This window comes from Podarcis vaucheri (assembly GCF_965113315.1).
Source record: "Podarcis vaucheri genome assembly, chromosome: 3".
NCBI lineage: Eukaryota > Metazoa > Chordata > Lepidosauria > Squamata > Lacertidae > Podarcis > Podarcis vaucheri.
This window is the reverse complement of record NC_138761.1, coordinates 100042500-100064613: the sequence shown is the minus strand read 5'-3', so window position 1 is coordinate 100064613 and position 22114 is coordinate 100042500. Positions and strand designations below refer to the sequence as shown.

Below are 22114 nucleotides of genomic sequence, written 5' to 3'. Positions count from 1 at the left end.
GAAGGTAAACAGCATTTCCGTGCGCTGCTGTTGTTCGCCAGAAGTGGCTTAGTCATGATGGCCACATGACCCGGAAGCTGCACGCCGGCTCCCTTGGCCAGTAAAGTGAGATGAGCGCTGCAACCCCAGAGTCTGTAGAAAGTGACTTTGTTCCTTTAGCATTGGCAAAATACTACACCAGCAGTGTTGTTTTGCAGGGGAATTTGATGACTTTTCTTAGAGGCGAGTTTGGGAGAACGAGACATGTCTGCCAAATACTTGTGGTACAGAAAAAGCCTTCATTAGCTCACACTGCGAGACTTTGCTGGTATGCAAGAGCTAAAGTAGATGATAGGATTAAACAGTTTATGAATATTGATACAGAATGTAACTTGAATATTTTCTGCTAAAGTGTCTCCTTACTACCTCTTACCACACAGCTTTGCCTGCATAGGTGAGATAAACTGTTATTAGGACACAGAAGATACAAATTATATATCATTGTTATTTTTAAAGGCTATGCATTTGACATCTTTGATCTGTTTTCCCCCTCCCCCCCCATTACCTTGCCTCTACAGACAAAAACTGGTATTGCATTGCTATATGACGAAATATCCGAAAACGCCTATGAAATCCGACTGAAGCTTACAAAAGAGGTACTAACAATTCAAAAACAAGATGTCATCTGTGTTAGTGGAAGTGATCACAGTGCAAATGTAAGTGCTTCTCTAACTTTGTGCTCCCAACCATATGTTTTTTCTATCTTTCAAAATTACCTGAAAGCACACTGTTCTAAACAGGTAATATCAAAAGTGTGCCAGAGGATATGAATAGCTTGCCATGTAGAAATAAATTCTTAAAGGTTTGCAAAGCGATAACAACAGCAAAAGGAAATAAATGAAAGTATGTAAGAACTGGGAACCCCATTTACCTTCAGCAGTGTTTACCTTTCTGTAAAGTACCACCTTGATCCCAATGAAATACTTTGACGAAGAGAATAAAGACACATTATGTTCCTCTCGGTATCAAATATTGATGCTCCCATGACTCCTAAGCTTCTCAGGTTCTCGTGGGATTTAAAATGGCGCAAGTGCTTTTTCTTTTCCATGTGCCACTGAATATCCTAAGCAGGGCTGTGTCGATATCCTGTGATTTAGCATTTGAGCAGCTCAGATTCACATGCACTCCTACACAGATATTTGTGACACTGCTCAAAGGCACAGCCCTTCTGTAAAGTTTAAACATCTTTAAACTAAATGCGAAAGGTAGTGCTTCGGGGAGATAATGAAACTTTTTTGAACCTGCCTTGAAGCTGGGAGGCTAGGACTGAATTACACTTTGAACTATTGACAGAACTAATGTTTATTTTTTATTCTTTTTTTTTTAAAAAAAAAGTCATCTGGGACCACAGCCCTGCATGTTTTCCAGCTCACCTATTTTCTTTCTTATTTACTTGTTTCTGAAAGTCATCTGTAGAACAAACTCGGGATAATAGGAATAGTTTATCTTAATGTGAAAGGGGACAGCGAGATGTGACCTGGGTAAGAGACATTCAGTGAACCGCAAGGTACTTTGGCAGACAGCATGACTTGCTGCTAAAAGTTCCTTCAGCTAAATCAGTTAACAGGCACCCAACCCTTTACTGAGGATTAGATGCTGCACTCTAATTGCAGTATGTCGCCTGTCGCTATATACAGTAGCAGGTTATTAATAAATGGCACATTTTGTGATGGAAGATAATTGCCAACATGGACTTCTAAATGGTACAAAGGTGACATCCATAATTAAGTCATTTGGCACTTTGTGGTTGATGATAATTGCCAACATGGGTTTCTAAATGTTAAAAGGGTGACATAATATGCACACATGGATAAATGTTGAACTTGACAAAAAATGCAATCCTCATAAACTCTAATTTATTGCACATATACCCCACCGTTCCCCCTCCCCCAGGAGCTCAAGATGAGAACGTGTTTCTCTCCTTCATTTTATCCTAACAATACTGTGAGTTAGGTTAAGCAGAGGGAGAATGACAGGCCCAAGGTCACCCAACATAGACATATTTCCCCTATGAATTCATTGTAGAATCTTTGTTGTTGTTGTTGTTAAACAATTTCAAATTGGAACACAAAATGTAATCACAAATAAAAACCCAAACCTTTGTAACATTCTCAAACTTTTGTTACATTTTGGAAATGCTAAAATCTCCAGCCCCTTACTGCACTTCCTAAACTGTCATTGTATAACAGATAGAAAACCATATGTAATGGTTCTAGGGGTTGCTTGTGTGTAAATCAACGCCACCCTTGGCTGGTTGCCTGAATGAACCCTTTCTGTCTGGACAGCCACGCGCCTGTGACTGTCTCAATCGCTGGCAGAATCCGTTAGTGGGCGTTTCTTGAACTTCTTCCAGCAAAGAAGCTCTTTGACGCCTAGTCTCCGCCTAGCTTCCCTGCGTGGAAGCCTTCTGCGCAGGGAGGGTGTGGGCATCGGGGGACCCGTGCTCTCCCCACTGGTTCCCGGCGAGGAGTCTTGGAGCCACCTCGCCGATTCCCCCATCTGCCCCTCTTCTCCACTGGTGTTACGCTGATTTCCTTCCCCAGAAGATGTGCTCTGGCTCCGATGGCAGTTCCCTGACACCATATTAAGTAGTTATTTTCTTTATTGTACACCTTAAAATAAAAACGGTACACTTCTATTTTGTTTTTTTTCCTTTCATTTCTCATCTGTTCAATCTGGTTTATTTCCTTCCTGTTGCTCATCCTCTTCTTCCACCTTAGGGTTATTCCACTAATATTCCACTAATAAGGAATTCATGAGTACTCAGTGTTGAGCATTGCTCCCAGGAAATTAGTATCTACTCAGTCTTATAGTCTCCTCTATTTCCACCTGCTAGCCTCCCACTCTTTACTGTTTCAGCTTATTTTTGCTCATTATTGCAGACTTGTATAACTTAGGACACACCCACCCAGACAAGCCAAAGACTGCCTGCTCAGCTCTATAAGGGGCACACAACAACCCTCCTTTTCCACATGGCTTCTTGCTAACTTGTAAGGTGGTGCCTCTTTCAGCTGGATTATTGGGGACAGGTAGAGACTCCAAGTGCCAAATAGTAGGAATTCAGGATGTCCAATTAATTTCAGTAGATGGAGGTCCTGAGGAGAAATTATATGAGGTGTTCCTGTCTTTAGAGGACGCAAGTCTCCTTGTTTCTCGGTACTTACCCTGCAAATCTTCAAAATCTTTAGACACTCTCTCCCTGGAAAATACTTTGAAAGAGTATTCTCCATTCTCTGAAAAGTCTACTAGGTGTGTTCTCCCGTGTGCTGTGTGCCTCACCATCAAGAAAGTTGGTTAAGCTATATTCTGAGCTGAGGTGCTTCAGTATGTGTGCTTCAGTGATTACTGCTCAGTTGAAAAGGCAGCTTGGCTGGTACACGATGATTCCAGATGGACACCTTTCATGAAAAGTATGGGAATGAGAGGTGAGACAGCTATGAAGACAAGGCCAGAGACAAGTGGGAGTTGTTGAGAGGTAGGTTTGAGTCCAAGCTCAGGGGCTGCTTCTGTGTCTTAGCCTTTTGGAGCGTCCCAGAAATGGCCTGTCCCAACCCCCATGCTGGCAGCAGAAGTCAGATGTGATGTAAGAAGCAAGAAGGTCGTGATTAAAAAGTTGGGTTTATTATTCAGAGTAGCTAAGGCTTTTATGAAAGGATAATGACTTTCACAGAGGATGATGACAAAATGGACAAAGCTGACTCGGGGGTGGGGGGGTCGTAAACTGCATGAGATGTAATTAATCGCCTAGCTGAGAGAGAGAGAGGGCAATTATCACCTAAAGATAAAAGAAAGCATATCATTAATGTTGCTAGCTTGTAAACCATGGAGGGAAGCATAAATCATTAATAACAGCGGAATTGATCTGTAGTGGTCTGCAGAATCTTTCCGGATCAGTAAATTACAGGCATATAGTTCAGATTCTGTTACAAATATTGATACTGGATTCTGCAGAAAGTTAGGCCTTTCTAAACAATAGGTGTCATCAAAACTGCCTTTGAACAGGAGCTTCTCATTCTCGTATTGGATAAGAAATAGTAAAACTCTCTGTATTTCACAGTGTCCAAATTACTGGGTGGGGTGTCATGGAGAGAGCAGTCCACTTACCTTTTGTAATGGCCCTTGAAGCTACTGTCATTTGGAAGGATAGAGGAGGGTCAATATTTGTCTTAATTGGTGAGGGGCAGGGGCAGGACGTCTGCACTTCATCCTCAGTTATCCAAGCCTTGTTCTTCCATCAGGTTTTCAGTCTCAAAACTTTCCTCTAGAAACCGCAAACATACGGCATTTCTGCCACTTCACATGTTATTTATAATGTTATTCTATTTAGGCACGTAGAATGCAATCCTATACCAGCTTACCAGGAAATAAACTAAATGGGACTTACTTCTGAGTAGCCTGAGACACATATAGGATTTGTGCTGCTAGGCACAATTCTCTAAATACAATGTTTTGTCTCAAGAAATTCTCACATCTTCTTTCTGTCCAAGCACACTATTTTGTATAAGCACATGATTTTGCTGTTTCAGTTAAAACAAGTCAATGGTGATCATGTGTAAAACAATGCGAGTACCCTTCTTTTTTTTGACACCAAAACCAGTAATGAATTGTTACTGTTTCAATTTAGGATTTAACTTTAACTGTTTCAATTTAGGATTTGCATTTAAATGTGATTGTACCTAATTCACACTTTCTGAAACAATATGCAAACTGAAACAGAGCCATCATCCTTCCAGATTTGTGCTTCTCTGAATTTCACAATGCGGGTTTCCAGTCAGGTAATAACAACAACAACAACAACAACAACAATTATACCCCACCTATCTGGGCCACTCTGGGCGGCTTCCAACAAAATATTAAAATACAGTGGTCTGTTAAACATTAAAAGCTTCCCTAAACAGGGCTGCCTTCAGATGTCTGATATGTTTTTTAAAATGCACATGCTAGGGCATAATGTGCATAAAAGGCATATATTAGTGAAATTAACATACCCAAATGGATTGTATTTGGGGAAATTATTTTGCATAAATGTGAACATTAAGAAAAGTTGCATATATAAAAAATGTGTGTATTAGTAGTAATTTGTACTAATATGCTGATGCATTTCCATGAGGACTCTGTCTGTCTGTCTGTCTATCTATCTATCTATCTATCTATCTATCCATGAAGACTCTGTCTATCTATCTATCTATCTATCTATCTATCTATCTATCATCTATCTATATACACACATTCATGTGTGTGTATAGGAAACTGATGTGGAAAACAAAACTTAAGCTTGGGAGGGGGAGAGAGAGGAAACCAAAATTGACAGATTCCCCCATCCTTAGTTTGAACATACGTCAAACTGAATGGATGTGAAGGCTTGCAAAGAATTCGACCTTTCTGGCTGTAGTGTATTATCCTGTCCTTTGCAGAGGTGATAGAAGTAGGTCAGGATTAAAGTCATGCTGTTTAGGAGATAAATGTAACCTTTCTCCTTTGTTTGTCCTTTTTTCATGATTGGTTTGCACTTCCGCTTCATGATAGTGAAGAGAAGCCTGGCAGCTTTCAGGTAGCTCAGTCATTGCTCACAGACTGACATGACCATTTCATAAGATACGCCACACTTTCTACCTTACTGTAGAAATTAGTTCTGCACATGGTGAAAAGGCTTCCTATTACGGTACCTAACTGAATGGTATGTGGAAGACTTCTGCATGGAGGGGAAAAAATGACCTTGGCGCAGGCTAACCTGGTCGCTTGACACATCCTCCATATCATACTTTTTGGCATGTACAAGTAGAGACAATGGACTTAATGCACAAACTGTCTTTCATTCTTTAGAAATAAGCCTCACTGTTGTAATGGAAAAGCATTCCAAAGTAATGTTTTTATGTAGGATTGGAGTGTTATTTACTTTTGCATGGTTGACAGACATTCCATTTATTACATTACGGCACTATGAGAACACGTCATGTGATGTCCCTGTTACAGATCCGCTGTGAACCGCGTTGATAACAACTTCCCCTGCCCTTCAAAAGAAAAATAAGATATTCCCCTGGCTTGGTACACTGACACATGCTATGTTGCTCAGAACATTTCACCAGCATATGTCCCATTCAGTTTATTGCATTGTGCACTGACACATACAGAGCAACTTCCCTTCCCAAAATAGATGAAAGGAAGCAAAACATCCCTGATGCCTTTCGACTTGTACTTTTGTAGCTGCTGCATTCCAGGTCAGGAAAATAATTTCTTTATCAATTCAGCATCCGCCATGAGTATGTCAGGGGGAAAGGCTTTAATAAGAATGTGGCTATTAGTGAATCTGATAGGAAAATCAAAATCACAAGTTGAAAACCGGGGGTGGGGGAGGGAATATTGATTTCATGTTGTGGCAGCTTTTCTGTTCCGAACAGCAATTAACGTCTCTTTTGGTGTTTTTCAAGCCTGGGTGAAGTTTAAACCTGCATTACACAGTGAACTCTAGTTCAAAAGTAGTGGGTGTGGGTATGTTTACTATATATTTTTTTAAAGGATTCACATCACAATATATGTTCTAGGATAATTACTGAATAAATCAAGAGGCCAAATGATACCTGAAATAAGTCACAGCAGCACACTAAATAATATATTATTATTATTATTATTATTATTATTATTATTATTATTATTATTATTATTATTTAAAGGAACTTGAAGTAGTTTGTCAGTTATATTTAGCATAATTGGATAGAACATAGCTAGCAATCTTTTTAAATATGGAGTGTGAATCTTTCTGCAGTAATAAAACTAATTACATGGAAAATAGAAAACTTAACCTGAGGAGGTACACTGGATCCACAGTTCTCAAAATACCCACCCAGAGCTACACTTAGTCTGCAGTGTATGCTCTGAGCTCTCCTGCCTACAAGGCTTTCTCTGTTTACTTTAATGGGGGGAGAGTGCATGCAGAGTTCCTTCTCCCATTAGAGTGACTGGGAAAGCCTTTGAGGAAAAGAAAATTCAGGCAATTTTTTTATAGATTATGATGCAGGGGAAATCCACCTGTCTCATACAACCGAATGTGGATGCAATCAAATGACGATACGTGTTCTGTTCCCACTGAACTTGGTGGATACAACTGGGAAGGCCCATTTCCATCTAATTCTCTAGATCAGTGGTTCTCAACCTGTAGGTCCCCAAATGTTGTTGAACTACAACTCCCATCACCCCTAGCTAGCAAGACCAGAGCTCAGGGATGATGGGAGTTGTAGTCCAACAACATCTGGGGACCCACAGGTGGAGAACCGCTGCTCTAGATGTACACAACAAAGGGTAATTACATCTAGGAAGGTTTGAAGATTTTGCTTGGTTTTCTGTACTGATGTTGACCATCATCCTGTACACAAAGGAAGGTCTGGATCATCCCAGTAGGCTGCACTACTATGCAAGTCTACTCAGATGTGAATCCTGTTGAGTTCAATGGGATTTATTACCTGGTAAGTGTGCATAGGATAGTAGCCCCTATTTCATTCTGTGAATAGGAAGGTACAAGTTCGAGTTCCAATAAGTGAAATACAGTGCTGATCTTGTGTAAGCGTCAATTAAGGTAGGAGAAGTGGAGCTAATTTTCTCTGATTCTCCCTCCGTAGCCCCTAACACCACTTCCCACAGTGTTCTGGAAGAGATTGTGGCGATCACGGGGTATTGATGTTATCCACCGCTGCCACCACTTTTGTGGTGATCACACAGGGTCCCTGGACGTTGAACGGTCTATTGATCCCTGTGCCACCACTGTGCTCGCTTCCCCGCTGCTACCAACCCATTACTCTCGGGTAAAACACTGAGTCCAGACAGTTGTTAAAGGTGAACCAAAAAACCCCCAAGTTTATTTTACAAACATTAACAAGTTTATGGTTTCTCAGATAATATTCCTGTCAGTATCTTAACTTTAGTTTCTTTACTGGCCTATACCTTCCTAATACCTTCTGACTGATTATCTCAACTGTTTGACTGACTCCTCTTAACAAATTCTCTCACTCTCTCACACCAGACTAGCCCAACCCACAGACTTTTCTTCTCTGTCTCTTCTAACTCCAGACTGTCTTCTCAGTCACCCTAACGCCCCCCCCAAAAAAACCTCTGTGCTTAAACCTTATACACAGTTACCTCTGCCACTTGGGTTCCGACTGGTTAGTCATTTTACAGTTAGTTAACCCTTTCCTTATGAACCCAGTATGATGTCACACACCTAGAAGGGCGAACTCTACACAGATTTACTTAATGCTGTGGCAGGAAGAAGGAGGTGGAGAAAATCAGCTCCCCTTCTCTTACATGAGTGGATGTTTCTACTGGATCAAAAGCCATTCTGGAAGCAGAACAGCACTAGAATAATCATCCAGTATGATTTTTTTCCTTTTAAAATGGATGTACTGCCAACTAGCCAGCAGCAGCGCTTGCGGTGGCTAAGAAACAAAATGCTAAAACGAATTGCATCATTCTTTAAAAATCATTCATCTCCTGTTGCTGCTTTTATATAGATGGTATTGAGTGGTTTGTTTGCTTTTGCATTTTTTAAAATGTATCTGCATATAGAGAGCACGGTAGAACAATGTGCCGGTGGAGTGTTTTTGTTACCAGAGGCTTCCAGCATTTGACAGCACGGAAAGATGAAGCAGAGACAGTAAAAAAGGGATTACAGTAATACCAGCCCATAATCCAGAACTTCCATTACCAATCGTCACTCATGCACATGACTAACAACTTCTGTTGCAGGAGATAGGTCTGTGGCTGGGATTAGTTTTCAGGAAATCTTCATCCAATAAAACCTTTAAAGCACAACAATCAGGTCCCGTCCTCCCACAAAATTGCCTTTAAACTGTGCATCTTGGGTATCATTTACTTCATAGTGGAATACTTTTTTTTAAATAGCATGGTATTTCTGCTATACGGTTGTGGAGGTATTTAGATGTTTAAATATATATATAATGAAATGAAACCCATGCATTCTTGGTGGACCAGAATGTGCTGGCAAGGAATAGCAGATGGTAACACTTTTCAAAGTCAACAAAAGCCAATGAGAGTCTCTCCGCTCCTTCTCCAATGGTTAATAGTAGCAGTGGGTAAATTTCCATCCAGATCACAGGAGAGTTTAAAGCTCCCCCTTGCAACATACTGTAGCCCCAATAAAAAACAGGATTATTTTTTAAAAAAACAAAAACTGATGTGCTTCAAGTTTGGTATTATGTGTAGTTTGGCCCTCCGTGGAATTACTTAATATTTCAGTTACAGATAGGTAGCCGTGTTGGTCTGCCATAGTCAAAATAAAAAAAATTCCTTCCAGTAGCACCTTAAAGACCAACAAACTAACTTAGTTGGTCTTTAAGGTGCTACTGGAAGGATTTTTTTAATTAATATTTCAGTTAAAGGAACAGTATTCACTGTACAGGGCAGCTATTTAGACAGATGTATAAACTCTGTGCTCAGAATAAAACAATGTAGGAATGAATCTATGGTGGAAGAATGGGTCTATGCCTTATAGCCCTAGCTTTCACTTCATAGATCAGAATATGTGCATGGAAGGCATATCTGTATTTCCTCTGAAATCTCATTTTACAAGGAATGGATTACACACTGGATGCTGTATGGAGATAGGCCCCTGTGCACACCTGCAAATCAACATATGCAGGAGACCCAACATATGGGTCATCAGGCACAATCCTCTCACCTAACTCATTCACTTATATTCCTGGAGCCTACTCACAGCTGATCGAACTGCCACTCACCACATGGATGGCAATGTGGGATTCTGTGAGTCTGGAGATTTTTGGAGGGTCCTTAGCTGCAATTTTATGCATGCTTCTAAGCAAGGAAGGTGAGCTGAATTCACCAGGTGTACAGAAGCAGCTCACCAGGTGGGGCAGAGCGGCTGTGCTGTACTAAAAAGGAGAAGGGCAAAGCAATGAGTCAGTCGGTAAGGTGCAAACACACCAGCAGGAGTGCTGGATTGGCTCAGCTGAGGTGTTTGCACTGTGCTGACCTCCCTGCTGCCTGAACCACCCCCACACCCAGTAAGCAACAGTGACTCACCTGCTGGAAGCTCTGCCCCACCCAGTGAGTAAATACCATATTTTTCCATGTATAAGACTAGGTTTTTTTCCTAAAAAATAATGTCAAAAATTAGGGGGCGTCTTATACACGGGGCCATCTCCCCCATCCCTTTTCTTAAATCTGAGTCCCCCAAAATAGGGTGCGTCTTATACATGAGGGCGTCTTATAGACGGAAAAATATGGTAATTTGTGAGATTGAATGGTTGCAATCACAGAGTTCTCTGTGGACCTTTCATGCTTGCCGGAATGACTGAATGCATATGCATATGAATGCTTATACTATAGCTTAAATGCAATCCAAAATAAATAACATCCTTTTAAAACATGTACAATAAACTCAATCTTTTGCAGACTTAGAAAAATTATAAGGTAGAAGTAAATACTCCTGTTTTAAAAGGTTTGAAAGTCAACACTCATATTGCGGTTTCTTTGCCCTGTTGAGTATTTTAATTAAAATAACTGGCATTTAAAATAAGTTAAGATTTAATTGCTCATTTCCCCATTATCTGGATATATTTAGATACTAGTTAATCAACCATGCTGCTAATTAACAAAATTCAACCTCAAAATATTAAAATGCTGCAGTCCTTCTTAACATTTGATTTGATGCCTTACGAGATGATAGATTCTGTACATCTGGATTAAATATCAGCTACTGTATATTAGTTAAGTGTAGCTGGTATGCACATATTCATTAAAATTTAATTGCAGAGCACTTTCAGTGCACTACTCTTTATTATTTCTTTTCTTGAATGACTAATTGCATTTTGTCAGGCTAAATAACTGTAATCTGAGACTTGCAAAATGTCCTGGTTTGTGCATCACAGTAAGCCAAACTCTGTCTCACTGGCCCTGTGCAAATGTGCTGCTTCCCAGAGCTGAGATGGAAGCTGCTTTCCTCCTCCCAAGTTCTTTTAGCTCAGTGCAGCAGCTAAGCCAAAGTTTTCCTTAGCGTGTCATCTGAACCCAGGATGGCAGTTAAGGAGAAGAGAGTTTGGCTGCCACACTTTGTTGTTGTTTAGTCATTTAGTGGTGTCCGACTCTTCGTGACCCCATGGACCAGAGCATGCCAGGCACTCCTGTCTTCCACTGCCTCCTGCAGTTTGGTCAAACTCATGCTGGTAGCTTCGAGAACACTGTCCAACCATCTCGTCCTCTGTCGTCCCCTCCATCTTTCCCTCCATCTTTCCCAACATCAGGGTCTTTTCCAGGGAGTCTTCTCTTCTCATGAGGTGGCCAAAGTATTGGAGCCTCAGCTTCAGGACCTGTCCTTCTAGTGAGCACTCAGGGCTGATTTCCTTCAGAATGGATAGGTTTGATCTTCTTGCAGTCCATGGGACTCTCAAGAGACTCCTCCAGCACCATAATTCAAAAGCATCAATTCTTTGGCGATCAGCCTTCTTTTTATGGTCCAGCTCTCATTTCCATACATCACTACTGGGAAAACCATAGCTTTAACTATACGGACCTTTGTTGGCAAGGTGATGTCTCTGCTTTTTAAGATGCTGTCTAGGTTTGTCATTATTTTTCTCCCAAGAAGCAGGCAGCTGCCACACTTAGCTGAGCCTAAAGGAGCAGAGCAGCTGTAAGCTCTGCTCTGGAAGCCAGCATGCTCATACTAAGCCATGGTTTGGCTTAGTATTACATGCAAACACGACAAATTTCTCAGATTCAGTAGTCCCTTAAAACTAGCGCTGAGATGATGACATGGCCTCGCTTTTCTGATCCCCTTTGCAAGCTATGGAGGCAAAGCAGCATTTTCAACTCAGTTCCTAGGCGACTTCAGTTGCTTCTTCAAAAATATTTATTCAGAGGAAGGGGATTGGGGTGGGAATGTTATCATGTCTTGCCAGATTTCAAGCTCGCTGTACTTGTAACTGAATAAAAGCCATGCAGTTGGTTTGGAATCAGTGGTGTGCCGTCAGTAGACTAGGGGGGAATATGCTAGTTCCCTAAATGTCCCTGGTAAGTTAGAGTATTAAAGCCTGACATCTCCTTCCCTAAGCCCGGGAAGCTTCTGCTCAGCTTAGAGAGGGAGGTGCAAAGCCACTTCCGACCTCAGGAGGAGGTGGTGTTGCGGGCTTCACACCCCCAACACGAGCTTGGAGGCTGGCTTCCAGCCCCCGCACAATCTGGGGAATCCTTGGGCTGCTTCATCCCCTGGCCAGCCAATCGGCTGGCTCAGGGGGTGTGGCTTGCCTCATTTAAGGCAAGCGCGGCCTGGGATCTCCCTCTTTGGCCACTCAGAAGCTGTGGTTTCCCACCCGCCCGCCCTTCAAGATTCCCCTTCTGACCTTGTTATGGACCTCGGTTGGTCGCCGTTAAGGGGCCTAGTAGGTATTTTTCCCATTTGGCAAATTGGCACTGGCCATTTGGTTTTTCGCCTACCTCGTAGCAAATTGTCACAACGCCTTCGGTTTTGGTGGTTAGGCACTGGTATGGGTATTGTTATGTAGATGGGTTGGGGGGGAGGAGCGCCATCAGCTCCCCCAGATATTGAAGGATTCTGGGGGGCATGGCCTCGTCCGAAGCCTATGAAGGTCAGGGCCTAAAGCACGCCCCCATGTGGTGACCCCGGGGGAGTTCCTAGTTGATGTGCATCAGCAGGACTCCCCCTACTGGTGTTAACCCTTCCCAGTCTTCAAGCAAACAGGCTGAAGCCGGATAGTCGAATAGGCCTTAGCCAATACCACTCTTTACCTGTAACCAATAAAGTTGTGGCCAATTTTAGTCCATTAACCTAAAATAATGGTGCCATGTGTCTTTATTTCTACTGGTGGGAGGCTGGAACTCGCCACGCAATGCTCCGACGGGGTCCAAGAGCCCACCAGCCACCTTCTCAATGCCCGCCCAGCTTTGGGAAGGAGGCAGCAGGGCTCCAGCATCCTGTCAAAAGTCTGGCGCCCCCTTTCCAAGGACTGGGAAGCTTTTGCCCGGATTAGCGAGGGAGGCGCAATGCCTTTCCTCCCACAAATTGCCCTCGTAAACTGGCACCTCTGGCCCTAACTGTTCCCTTACGAAAAATTTCACTGCACACCACTGTTGGGAATGTTGAATTTGCTTTGCTAGTGCAGCACCAAAGCAATAATGCAACAAGTTCTTTCCTCAAGCTGATGATGTCAGTTTCTTTTTCATATATGCGTCAAAATAAAACTCTGCAGAAGGCTTTGTGGAAATTAATCAGACTTACAGGTGTTTCCTTAGAAAACAAATCAAGCAACAGTTTTGGTAAAATGAAACGTAATATAATAAATATAATATAAATATCCAAACAATAATTTTCCTCTATACAGAGTGAATAATAATGATGATGATGATGATAGCAACAACAACAACCTTGAAATATCCAACCATATCTGCTCCCGGTGATGAGAAAAGGCATTGTGGCTACAGCTGCACTCAGCATGTTGCTAAACAGTATTACTATGCATTTACTGTCAATAGATAAAATGAAGCTCTTCGTGTTCCATTATTATGTCAAGTACCAAGAAAAGTGAGCATGAATAAAATGTCAAAAATGCAAGGTGCTATTAAACGTGAGATAGATTGCTACAAAAGATGTCCATAAAGATTTTATCTCACGTACCTGCTTTAAAAAAAAAGTATTGAAGAAATAACCATGAGAAATAGATTAATATGAGTGGGGTAGCTCACTGCAGGAAAGTCAGCTAGATATGGAAAAAGATTGATTTGAAAGCTAAAAATGGAAATCAAGGGTATAACTGATATCAGCAAAGAATACAAACTTTTGTGCAAACATACACCGGAAGCAATGCTCTGTATTTTTAAACTTTCAGAGATTTGACAAGGGCAAACCAGAAAATTTTAAATAAAAGCTTATCAGTCCAATCAAACATTTATATTGTTGCACCCATTCCTTTAATGAGACTTGGCATATTGTGCTCACAGTGTGGTCCTCTGCAAGTTTACTCAGAAGTAAGCCTCATTGAGTTCAGGGCGTGTATAGGATTCCTGTTCAAGTGAGTAAACCACATAAAATTCAATGGGACGTGCTTTAGAGTTGACAAGCATAGTTATCTGCGGTCAGTGGCTCCAATGGCACAAGCTCCTGTTCATATCTGTGAACAGTGGAAGAGTCTGTGCAACCGGTCAAAAATCATGAAAGTCCTGTTTGCATATATTTGGATTGCATTTGTCATAGAATATTGTGCAACTCAAGGTACAAACTGGTGCAAAGGATTTAATTTCCCCCTTCAGTAAATGAAGAAAAAAAGCCCTTCTTTTGTGCTAGTGATAGTGTTATGAATTAAATATCATATTAGCTTATGGAATTAAGTCTTTCAGCTTTCTAGAATAATTATGCTGAATATGAGAAGAGAGAGTAGGTGAGATAGCACAAATTCGATATGCATGCATCTAATATTGTATTTTCACCTAAATTTATTTTTTCTACCATTTTTTAAAGCACAGAACTGTTAAACTTCGTAGACAACCAGTTGGCGGCTTGGGCTTAAGTATAAAGGTATGCATAATTCTTTCTTCTCTTCTCTTTTTTGATACGTAGTACAAAAAAGTGAAGTCGATGAGTAGCTAAAACTCTTCTTCTTGTCACTTATCTCTTTCAGGGTGGTGCTGAGCACAAAGTGCCTGTCGTCATATCAAAAATATTTAAAGATCAAGCAGGTAAAGCAAATGTGTACTTGCATATGGGAGATTTTGATATTAAATGCAGTAATTAAATATGGATTCACTGGTGCAAATTCAATGTGGACGCAGAAAAATGTCCTGTTTTTATATTCAACCTAAATTTAAAAGTTTGGTTTGCTTCATTTTCATTCATTTGAATTGCATTAGTTTTGTTTTTGATCCTTTATTCATTTACTAATTTTTGTTTTTTCTATTGATTTCAATGGGATACTTGGTCTTCTGCCTGTAACTTTGCTGTTTTCTGTCAACACTGGCATTATCGGGCATTCTACACTATTAGAAAGCACCTTTCCAAGTTTGGACAGACTGGACAGAGGGTCCCAATTGTATAAGCAATTATGAAAGAGCAACATCCTATAATTGCCCCATTGCTTTCATTGGGTGATCCCAGCTCCAGTTCACCTGCTTGCAGTGTTTGTGACTATTAGCATCACTGTTTCAGGCATTCTACTCCCTCTCCAAACACATTTGCCATTTATTTTTTAAAGAGAATTCACACCTCTAGCGCAAATGAAATTCATTGTGAGTCACAGTAGTACATCTCAGGGGATTCTCTGAAGATTCGGTGGCCATGCTTTACATCTCTGCGTACTGTTTCAGCTTCCAAAAATGTGCAATCATGACAAAGTAGGAATCTGAGCAATCCTCAGAGAGAATTTTCGCTCTTGTTGTGTTTGTATATTTCTACATGAACCTCGACTCCATTTAGGGGTGTGTGGAATCATGTTAAGAAACAGTTGTTAGCAATCTTGGAAAGGAGGTATTATTTACTAGTAGTCCATACTTATATAGAAAAGAATTAGGGAAAATATTGTGGTAAACTTCCAATAGTTTGGAAAGTGGGATAACACAGCAATGAGGCACAGACCTTGAAAGAGATATGTGGAAAATGAAAATCAAGCAATGCTTCAGGGTGTCAACATTAGACATGGGTACATGAGTAAACTTACATATAAGTTGTTTAAATAAATAAATCCCAAGGAGCCTATTATTGTGAAGTTGTCTGTCTAGAGAGGAACATAGTCTTGTGAGAATAATCCTATAAAGGAAATAACTGTTACTCAAAGCAAATACATTACACTGACAGAATAATGTGATGCGTTGATGTCCATACTATGGGGGTAGGGAACACTTCTCAGTAAAGCTATACTGATGGCCAAACTTGGCCCTCCAGCTGTTTTGGGACTACAATCCCCATCATCCCTGACCACTGGTCTTGTTAGCTAGGGATGATGGGAGTCCCAAAACAGCTGGAGGGCAAAGTTTGGCCATCACTGGTCTAGGACAATCTTTGCTTCTCCCCACCCCCCCCCCATCTTCTAAGCAGCTTAAATTTTCTAGAAATTGTAATGCAACTGTCTTATTTTTGGAGAAATTGAAAACAGAATTAATGAATGAATATGGGACTAGAGTATATGCCTCATGTATATTGTGATAAAGGACCATATTTTGCATGTGACCATAAAGCTGTGTTCATGCTCATTTGTGTCTAGGGCACTCATGTTTTCAGGTTGAAGAAGGGCTATACCTGGACCTCCATGCCCCAGTGTTGCATTGCTGTACTAGCTCTGCCTGATCTCTGATGCTACATCAGTTTGCTAGTTCTCTGCTCCGGTGACTGCTAGTTCTCTGCAAGGCAAACCTTTTTCATGAGCTACTTGCAGGGGGATACATGCAATAAGCATTGAACAGGGTTCCAGACCATACGAAGTTGCTAGCAGGCCTGTTAATGAGGCAGACTGGGGCAGCCTTTGGCAGCAGAATCCAAGGGGCACCTTCCTGCAGGCATGCCCCCCCCCACTGCAATGTCTTCTGGGTTCTGGTGAGATCTCGCGAGAACCCCACAAAAACGTGGGGCTCTCTCAGTATCTCACCAGAATCCACATCCTTGCAACCTTGGCAAGTGAGGCTTTGGCAGGGGTGGTAAAGGGGTGGGCAATGCACAGCGCATGCATACAGCGGCAGCTCCCCATTTTGCCTCAGACAAACTCTTGGCTTAGTGTATTAAAGGAGAGCATAGATATGCTTCGGTGCAATGGAAACCTAGTGGAATGGAGAAAAACAGTGAGACATTCCAATGCTACAGGATGGACAAGGAACAATTTACTGGAGGTGATGTTGCTCTGTACATCAAAGAGAGGCATCGAGCCCAATTAACTATGTCCTTCTTGTGGGCTTCCCATGCATATCCACTTGGCCATTAGAAGCAAGATGCTGGAATAGATGGGAATTGCACTGATCTAGCAGGTTCTTGTGATCTTCTTAAGTTTTATGGTGCTGCAATGTGGTTTTAGTTGAATTATGGTTACGATTGTGTTGCATGAAATTTTGTGCATTGCCTTGAAAGGCCAGTTCCACCTCGTAAAGCAGTATATAGATTGGTTAATAGACAAATAAATGCCAATTTGAACATGTGCTGTCATCTGGAAATTTCTCCTCACACCACCATGTTTTGCAACTTCTGGAACTAGTTTCCTACTCTTGCTATTTCCCTTTTTCAGTGTGTCCAATATTATTTTATTTTGTTCTACCCCATTTTCCATAAGGAGGTTGAGAGATGCTTATCAAAGCTGGCCAGCACTTAAACTGGCTCTATTTCTGTGTTCTGCGCCCTTTTAAAACATCTTGTTTCTATTTGCAAATTCTGTCTGTGACTAAGGGTATACTTAGCACAGTTGCTTCAACCAGCAGTTCTTATTGTGCATTCTCAGAAACCAGAGGTAGCAAAATCCAGCACAGAGGGAAAATCTGGCACCACACCTTTAAAACCACATAGAACTTAAGCAGCTTGGAGAGATGAGTCCTTTGGGAAGGTTGGAAGCTTCATAGTACTGTTCACAGAGCAATTGTTGGGCCCTATACAAGACTGTTGAAAGGTTCAGGAGAGTAGCCCCTTGATTAGCAGAACGCCTATCTTCTACAGCAGGGATAGGAAATTCATCACTCCTCCAGCTCCCACCAGGCCCAGATGCCTGGCTAGTGGCTGGGTTGATGGGAATTGTAGTCCAACAACATATGGAGGCTCACAGGTTTCCCATTGTGCTCTTCAGCTTCTCCAAAGAAGTACTCTGTTGGTTTTTCTCTGTTCCCACTTCATTTTGTCTAGGTTTGAAGAAGTTGCCCAGTTCAGCAATCCACATTTCAAAAAAGCACAGGATATAGGAGTGGGGTGGGGAAAAGCAATCATCACAGTTTCTCCAGTTCCATACCCCTGACCTGCCTTCATGATATCAGGGCTTCCCATTTCGGGGTGCCATGATCTCTACACGGCACCCAAAAATGTGCAAAATCACAGAGCCCCCAAACATGTGAGATCAATGAGTTCTGTGCTCTTGTGCTGTTGATGTGACTCACACGAGAGCACAGCCAGGAAGATGTACGGTACATCCCAGTTTTCGGTCCCAAAATGTTGAAACGTATGTAGATTCACTAAATATTTCATTTTGCTTTTAATACAGGGTTCCGGTTTAGATTCCTTTGGACATTAAACCATCACAAAACAAAAGTTTAACAGAATAAAAGTAGTACAAGGTAACATACATATAAATTAACCCAAACACAAATAAAGCTTCAGCATGAACTTTAAATGCTGATTTGCTTGCAACATGCCCCCTTTACACAAATATTAAAATAAAATGAATGTGAAACCTAAGTGAACAAAAGCATTCTTTCAATACAACCTCCACAGAGATACTGTCTTGTACATGGCATAAAAATAGCATGTGAGGGAGGAAAAAATGAATGTGTTTCACCCCCTCAGTAAATGAGCTAGGTGGAAAAGAAGGAAGAAGAATGCTTATACTGTAAGCTGACAGCGAAATGTAATAATGGAGCAGCTAAAATGAAACTGCGTGTTCTAGAGAAAAGTTGTTTTAAAAAAGAAACTGGAGGTGTCTGGATAGCCTACCCAAACCAAGCCTGAAAATAGAGGGGGAAAGTCATAGCAACATGTTGAAGGCAACTTTTTATGTGACTAAAGCCTGGTTGTTTCATTTTCCTAGTTATGTATGTGTACATACATACACACAACTATTGAACGGGCTGCAGAAATTCTTTTCCAAGCCACGCAGTCACAGAATGTTGACACCATTGTGATGATGCTCTTTTGCCCACTATCCAATTTCTGTAGAAGTTGCAGGCTTGCAACGTTCTAAACCTTTGCAGTTCCACTGTGCCCTTATCTGATACAGCATGTGGAGTCAGACAAGCAGCAAAAACAATATGAAATGAATTCTGTTGAAACTGAGTGGTGAATATAGTTCACTAAACTATGCCAGAGGCTATTTGTTGCAATGGGCACCCCCCCACAAACACACCCTGGGAATCAATTGAACATGCTGGCTTTTAGCAGAGCTATTTCTACTGAATGCCAAAACGATAGATAGATAGATAGATAGATAGATAGATAGATAGATAGATATTAAAACTGTTATATTCAATTTAATCTGGGGGGAAATGTCACAGTCATGAAACACTAGTGCTGAATTCTTATTTGCTCACTGTGGTCCTGGTCTTTGTGAGATGCATTTGTTAATTTTAAACATTTTAAAATTCATTTATGCATGGTATAGCAGTACGAGAATGAGCGTACCCTGTTTGCCTGTATCCGGACATCATGGCATGTTGCTATCCTGAGGGGTTATTGTCAAGGAGAGGGTGAGATTCAAGGGGGTAGTTACCTGATCAATAATTGGAAGAGAAACGGAATACAGGCCCCAGCTGGAATAATGGCTTATTTGTAATGTTAAAGGGTACAACTTCAAGGAGCAGTTAATGGGTTATTCATACTGTTTCCAACAAGGATATTTGGGGTCAACTTACATATGTATCCATAACATAAAAGACAAGCAGGCATCATCTGATATTTGAGGGTGGAGTTTATAAACTTGGCAACTGCTAATGTCGATTTGGCCCAGTGCATTTCTCTTATGACAGTGGCGGCCAGATTTGGCCCTCCAGCTGTTTTAGGACTACAATTTCCATAACCCCTGACCATTGGTCTTGCTAGCTAGGGATGATGGGAGTTGTAGTCCAAAAACAGCTGGAGGACCAAGTTTGGCCACCACTATCTGATGAAATCCTACCTAATGAAAGAAGATAGCCTTTTTAATGGTTCACATGGGAAATTCTCAACAGGTGGGCTTCTCAGCTGGAATCACTCTGCCAAGTCTTCAAGAATATAGTTCCCCACATTGTGGCCCAAGCCATTTTTGGCATGTCACAACTACAAATCAGAAAGCCCTGATAAAACGCACTGGGGCAAACAAAATCCCCCCCCCCCCAATAAACTTGTGGCAGCTCTACTTTACAAATCAGATGTTAATATTACATTTTATCGTACAAGGAAAAAGTGTTGTTGTTTTTTTCCTTTGTGCGCTGCACGAAAGATGCCTGTGATTAGAAACGATTTTGCATCTAAGATATCAAGGGCAAAATGTGGAGCCACAAAAATAACTGCAGGAAAATTAATGAGTTGATAATACCTGTTAATAATAAATCATGTTTTTCTTCATTTCGTCTTAAGCTGTGTAGCTCAGTAGGAAACATCCCTTCCATTACCCGATCACATTCAGTTCTGCCCTTTTGTTTTTGCGTATCTCCTTCCCACTGTCTTGAAACAAGAAATAATAAGATCTCTCGTTGGCCTCCAGTGCCATCCTTTGAATAGAAAGATTGAAGATGCCAGTCTGCTTCTCTTTTATTTCCTTATAAAACTTTAAATATTCATTACTTCCGTGGATTCAGTGCCACATTATTCAGTTCAGTAAGCCTTTTACCTGTGGTATTAATCATGTCCATGTTGGTACTATCCTCTCTGTTCTCAGATATTAGAATGCATTTTAGTTGCTTGAGATGAGGTTTTCTTTCTTTGCCCAAAGTAGTGGATTTAGTACTTCGCTGAAGTAATGGAAGTAAGAAACCTTTTTTAAAAAAATAAATAAAAGGTCCACTTCCTTGAATTGTTATGGTAAAACAACAACAACAAAAAAACAGAGTTGACTTTTTTTTCTTGTAAAGCAAAAGTAGCATAAAACCATAGTTTGACTTAAGAGAATTCTAAAAAGCTTTACATTTTGCGTAGAATTTATGGAGTCAAGTCAGCTGACTGTTGCTGCCAGCAGCTCCTCTTGAGATAAATCTCTGTGCCACTTTAAAAGAGAAGCAGTATAACGCATGAATATTCTTAGCATGGAGTATGGCTTTACAAAAATGGTATTAATAGACAGTCTCCATTTTAGTTCTTAGTGTTTATCTGTTGCATCATGCGTTTTCTACACAATGAAAGAATATGTGTGCAAGGCTGCTGTTTGTTAAATACAGAGAACCAGCATGGTGTAGTGGTTAAGAGCGGTAGACTCGTAATCTGGGGAACCGGGTTTGCATCTCCGCTCCTCCACATGCAGCTGCTGAGTGACTTTGGGCTAGTCACACTCCTCTGAAGTCTCTCAGCCTCACTCACCTCACAGAGTGTTTGTTGTGGGGGAGGAAGGGAAAGGAGAATGTTAGCCGCTTTGAGACTCCTTCGGGTAGTGATAAAGCGGGATATCAAATCCAAACTCCTCTTCTTCTTCTTCTACAGATCTACTTATGAAGAAAGTAGAACTTTGTAATTTATATGTTATCGCCTGAGGGTACATTATGCTGTTACAGAATAACTTAGCAGGTCTTAGCCTGGCCAGTGGCAGGATAGAAGAACAGCATATAAACCGCTCTGAGCTTTCCCAAAGGAAGAGGGAAATCTATGTGTAATAAACAGTGTATTGTTCCAGGAGCCTCTAAATCATTTATGAGCTTCATTTCACACTTTGGTGTTGTCAAAGTTTATTAAGTTGGAAGACTTAAAACTGTAATCCTTTCCCCACTTTCCCCTTCAGTGCTGTTTTAAGTTAATATTGCGGGTATTGCAAATTCATACTATTGTTTCTTTATCGCCACTATAGCAAGCTTATGTTTGAGCACCATACCAATATAATAACCATGATGCGGTAAATAAAGTCTATGGAGCTGTGTTTTGATTGATGTGCCATCTGGGGGGAAAACAGAATGCAGCTACAAGATAAAATACGTTTAAGATAAAATGATCAGATTGGCAGCATGAGTTTTTCCATTATCCAGAGGTAGCAAGAAATCACAGGAGAAGCATCATCCTATTAATCCATGATAGCTTCAGCAGCAGAAACAGCTCTGTCTTCCTGGCAGGCAAACTTTAGTTTTTAGTCTAACTTGAAAAGTCAAAATTAGGATGAGATGCCATGTAAGGTATTGGGGAATGGCTGTATATTGCTCATGCAGTGGATTTGGGGGGTGACCATGTACATGTGTTGCGAAAATACTC

At 41.1% G+C, this 22114-nt stretch overlaps 1 protein-coding gene across 4 annotated transcripts in view; it reads left to right on the top strand.

The window, feature by feature from the left end:
* Positions 1-22114, top strand: part of SNTG2 (syntrophin gamma 2) — a 229470-nt gene that overhangs the window by 93695 nt on the left and 113661 nt on the right. For 2 of the 4 annotated variants that reach the window (XM_082215564.1, XM_082215562.1), the window contains exons 2-4: positions 558-695; positions 14537-14593; positions 14697-14754. In XM_082215564.1, the coding sequence (XP_082071690.1) occupies positions 558-695; positions 14537-14593; positions 14697-14754 (253 nt within the window). The remainder of the gene's footprint in view (positions 1-557; positions 696-14536; positions 14594-14696; positions 14755-22114) is intronic. The other 2 variants (XM_082215563.1, XM_082215565.1) reach the window with 2 other exon arrangements.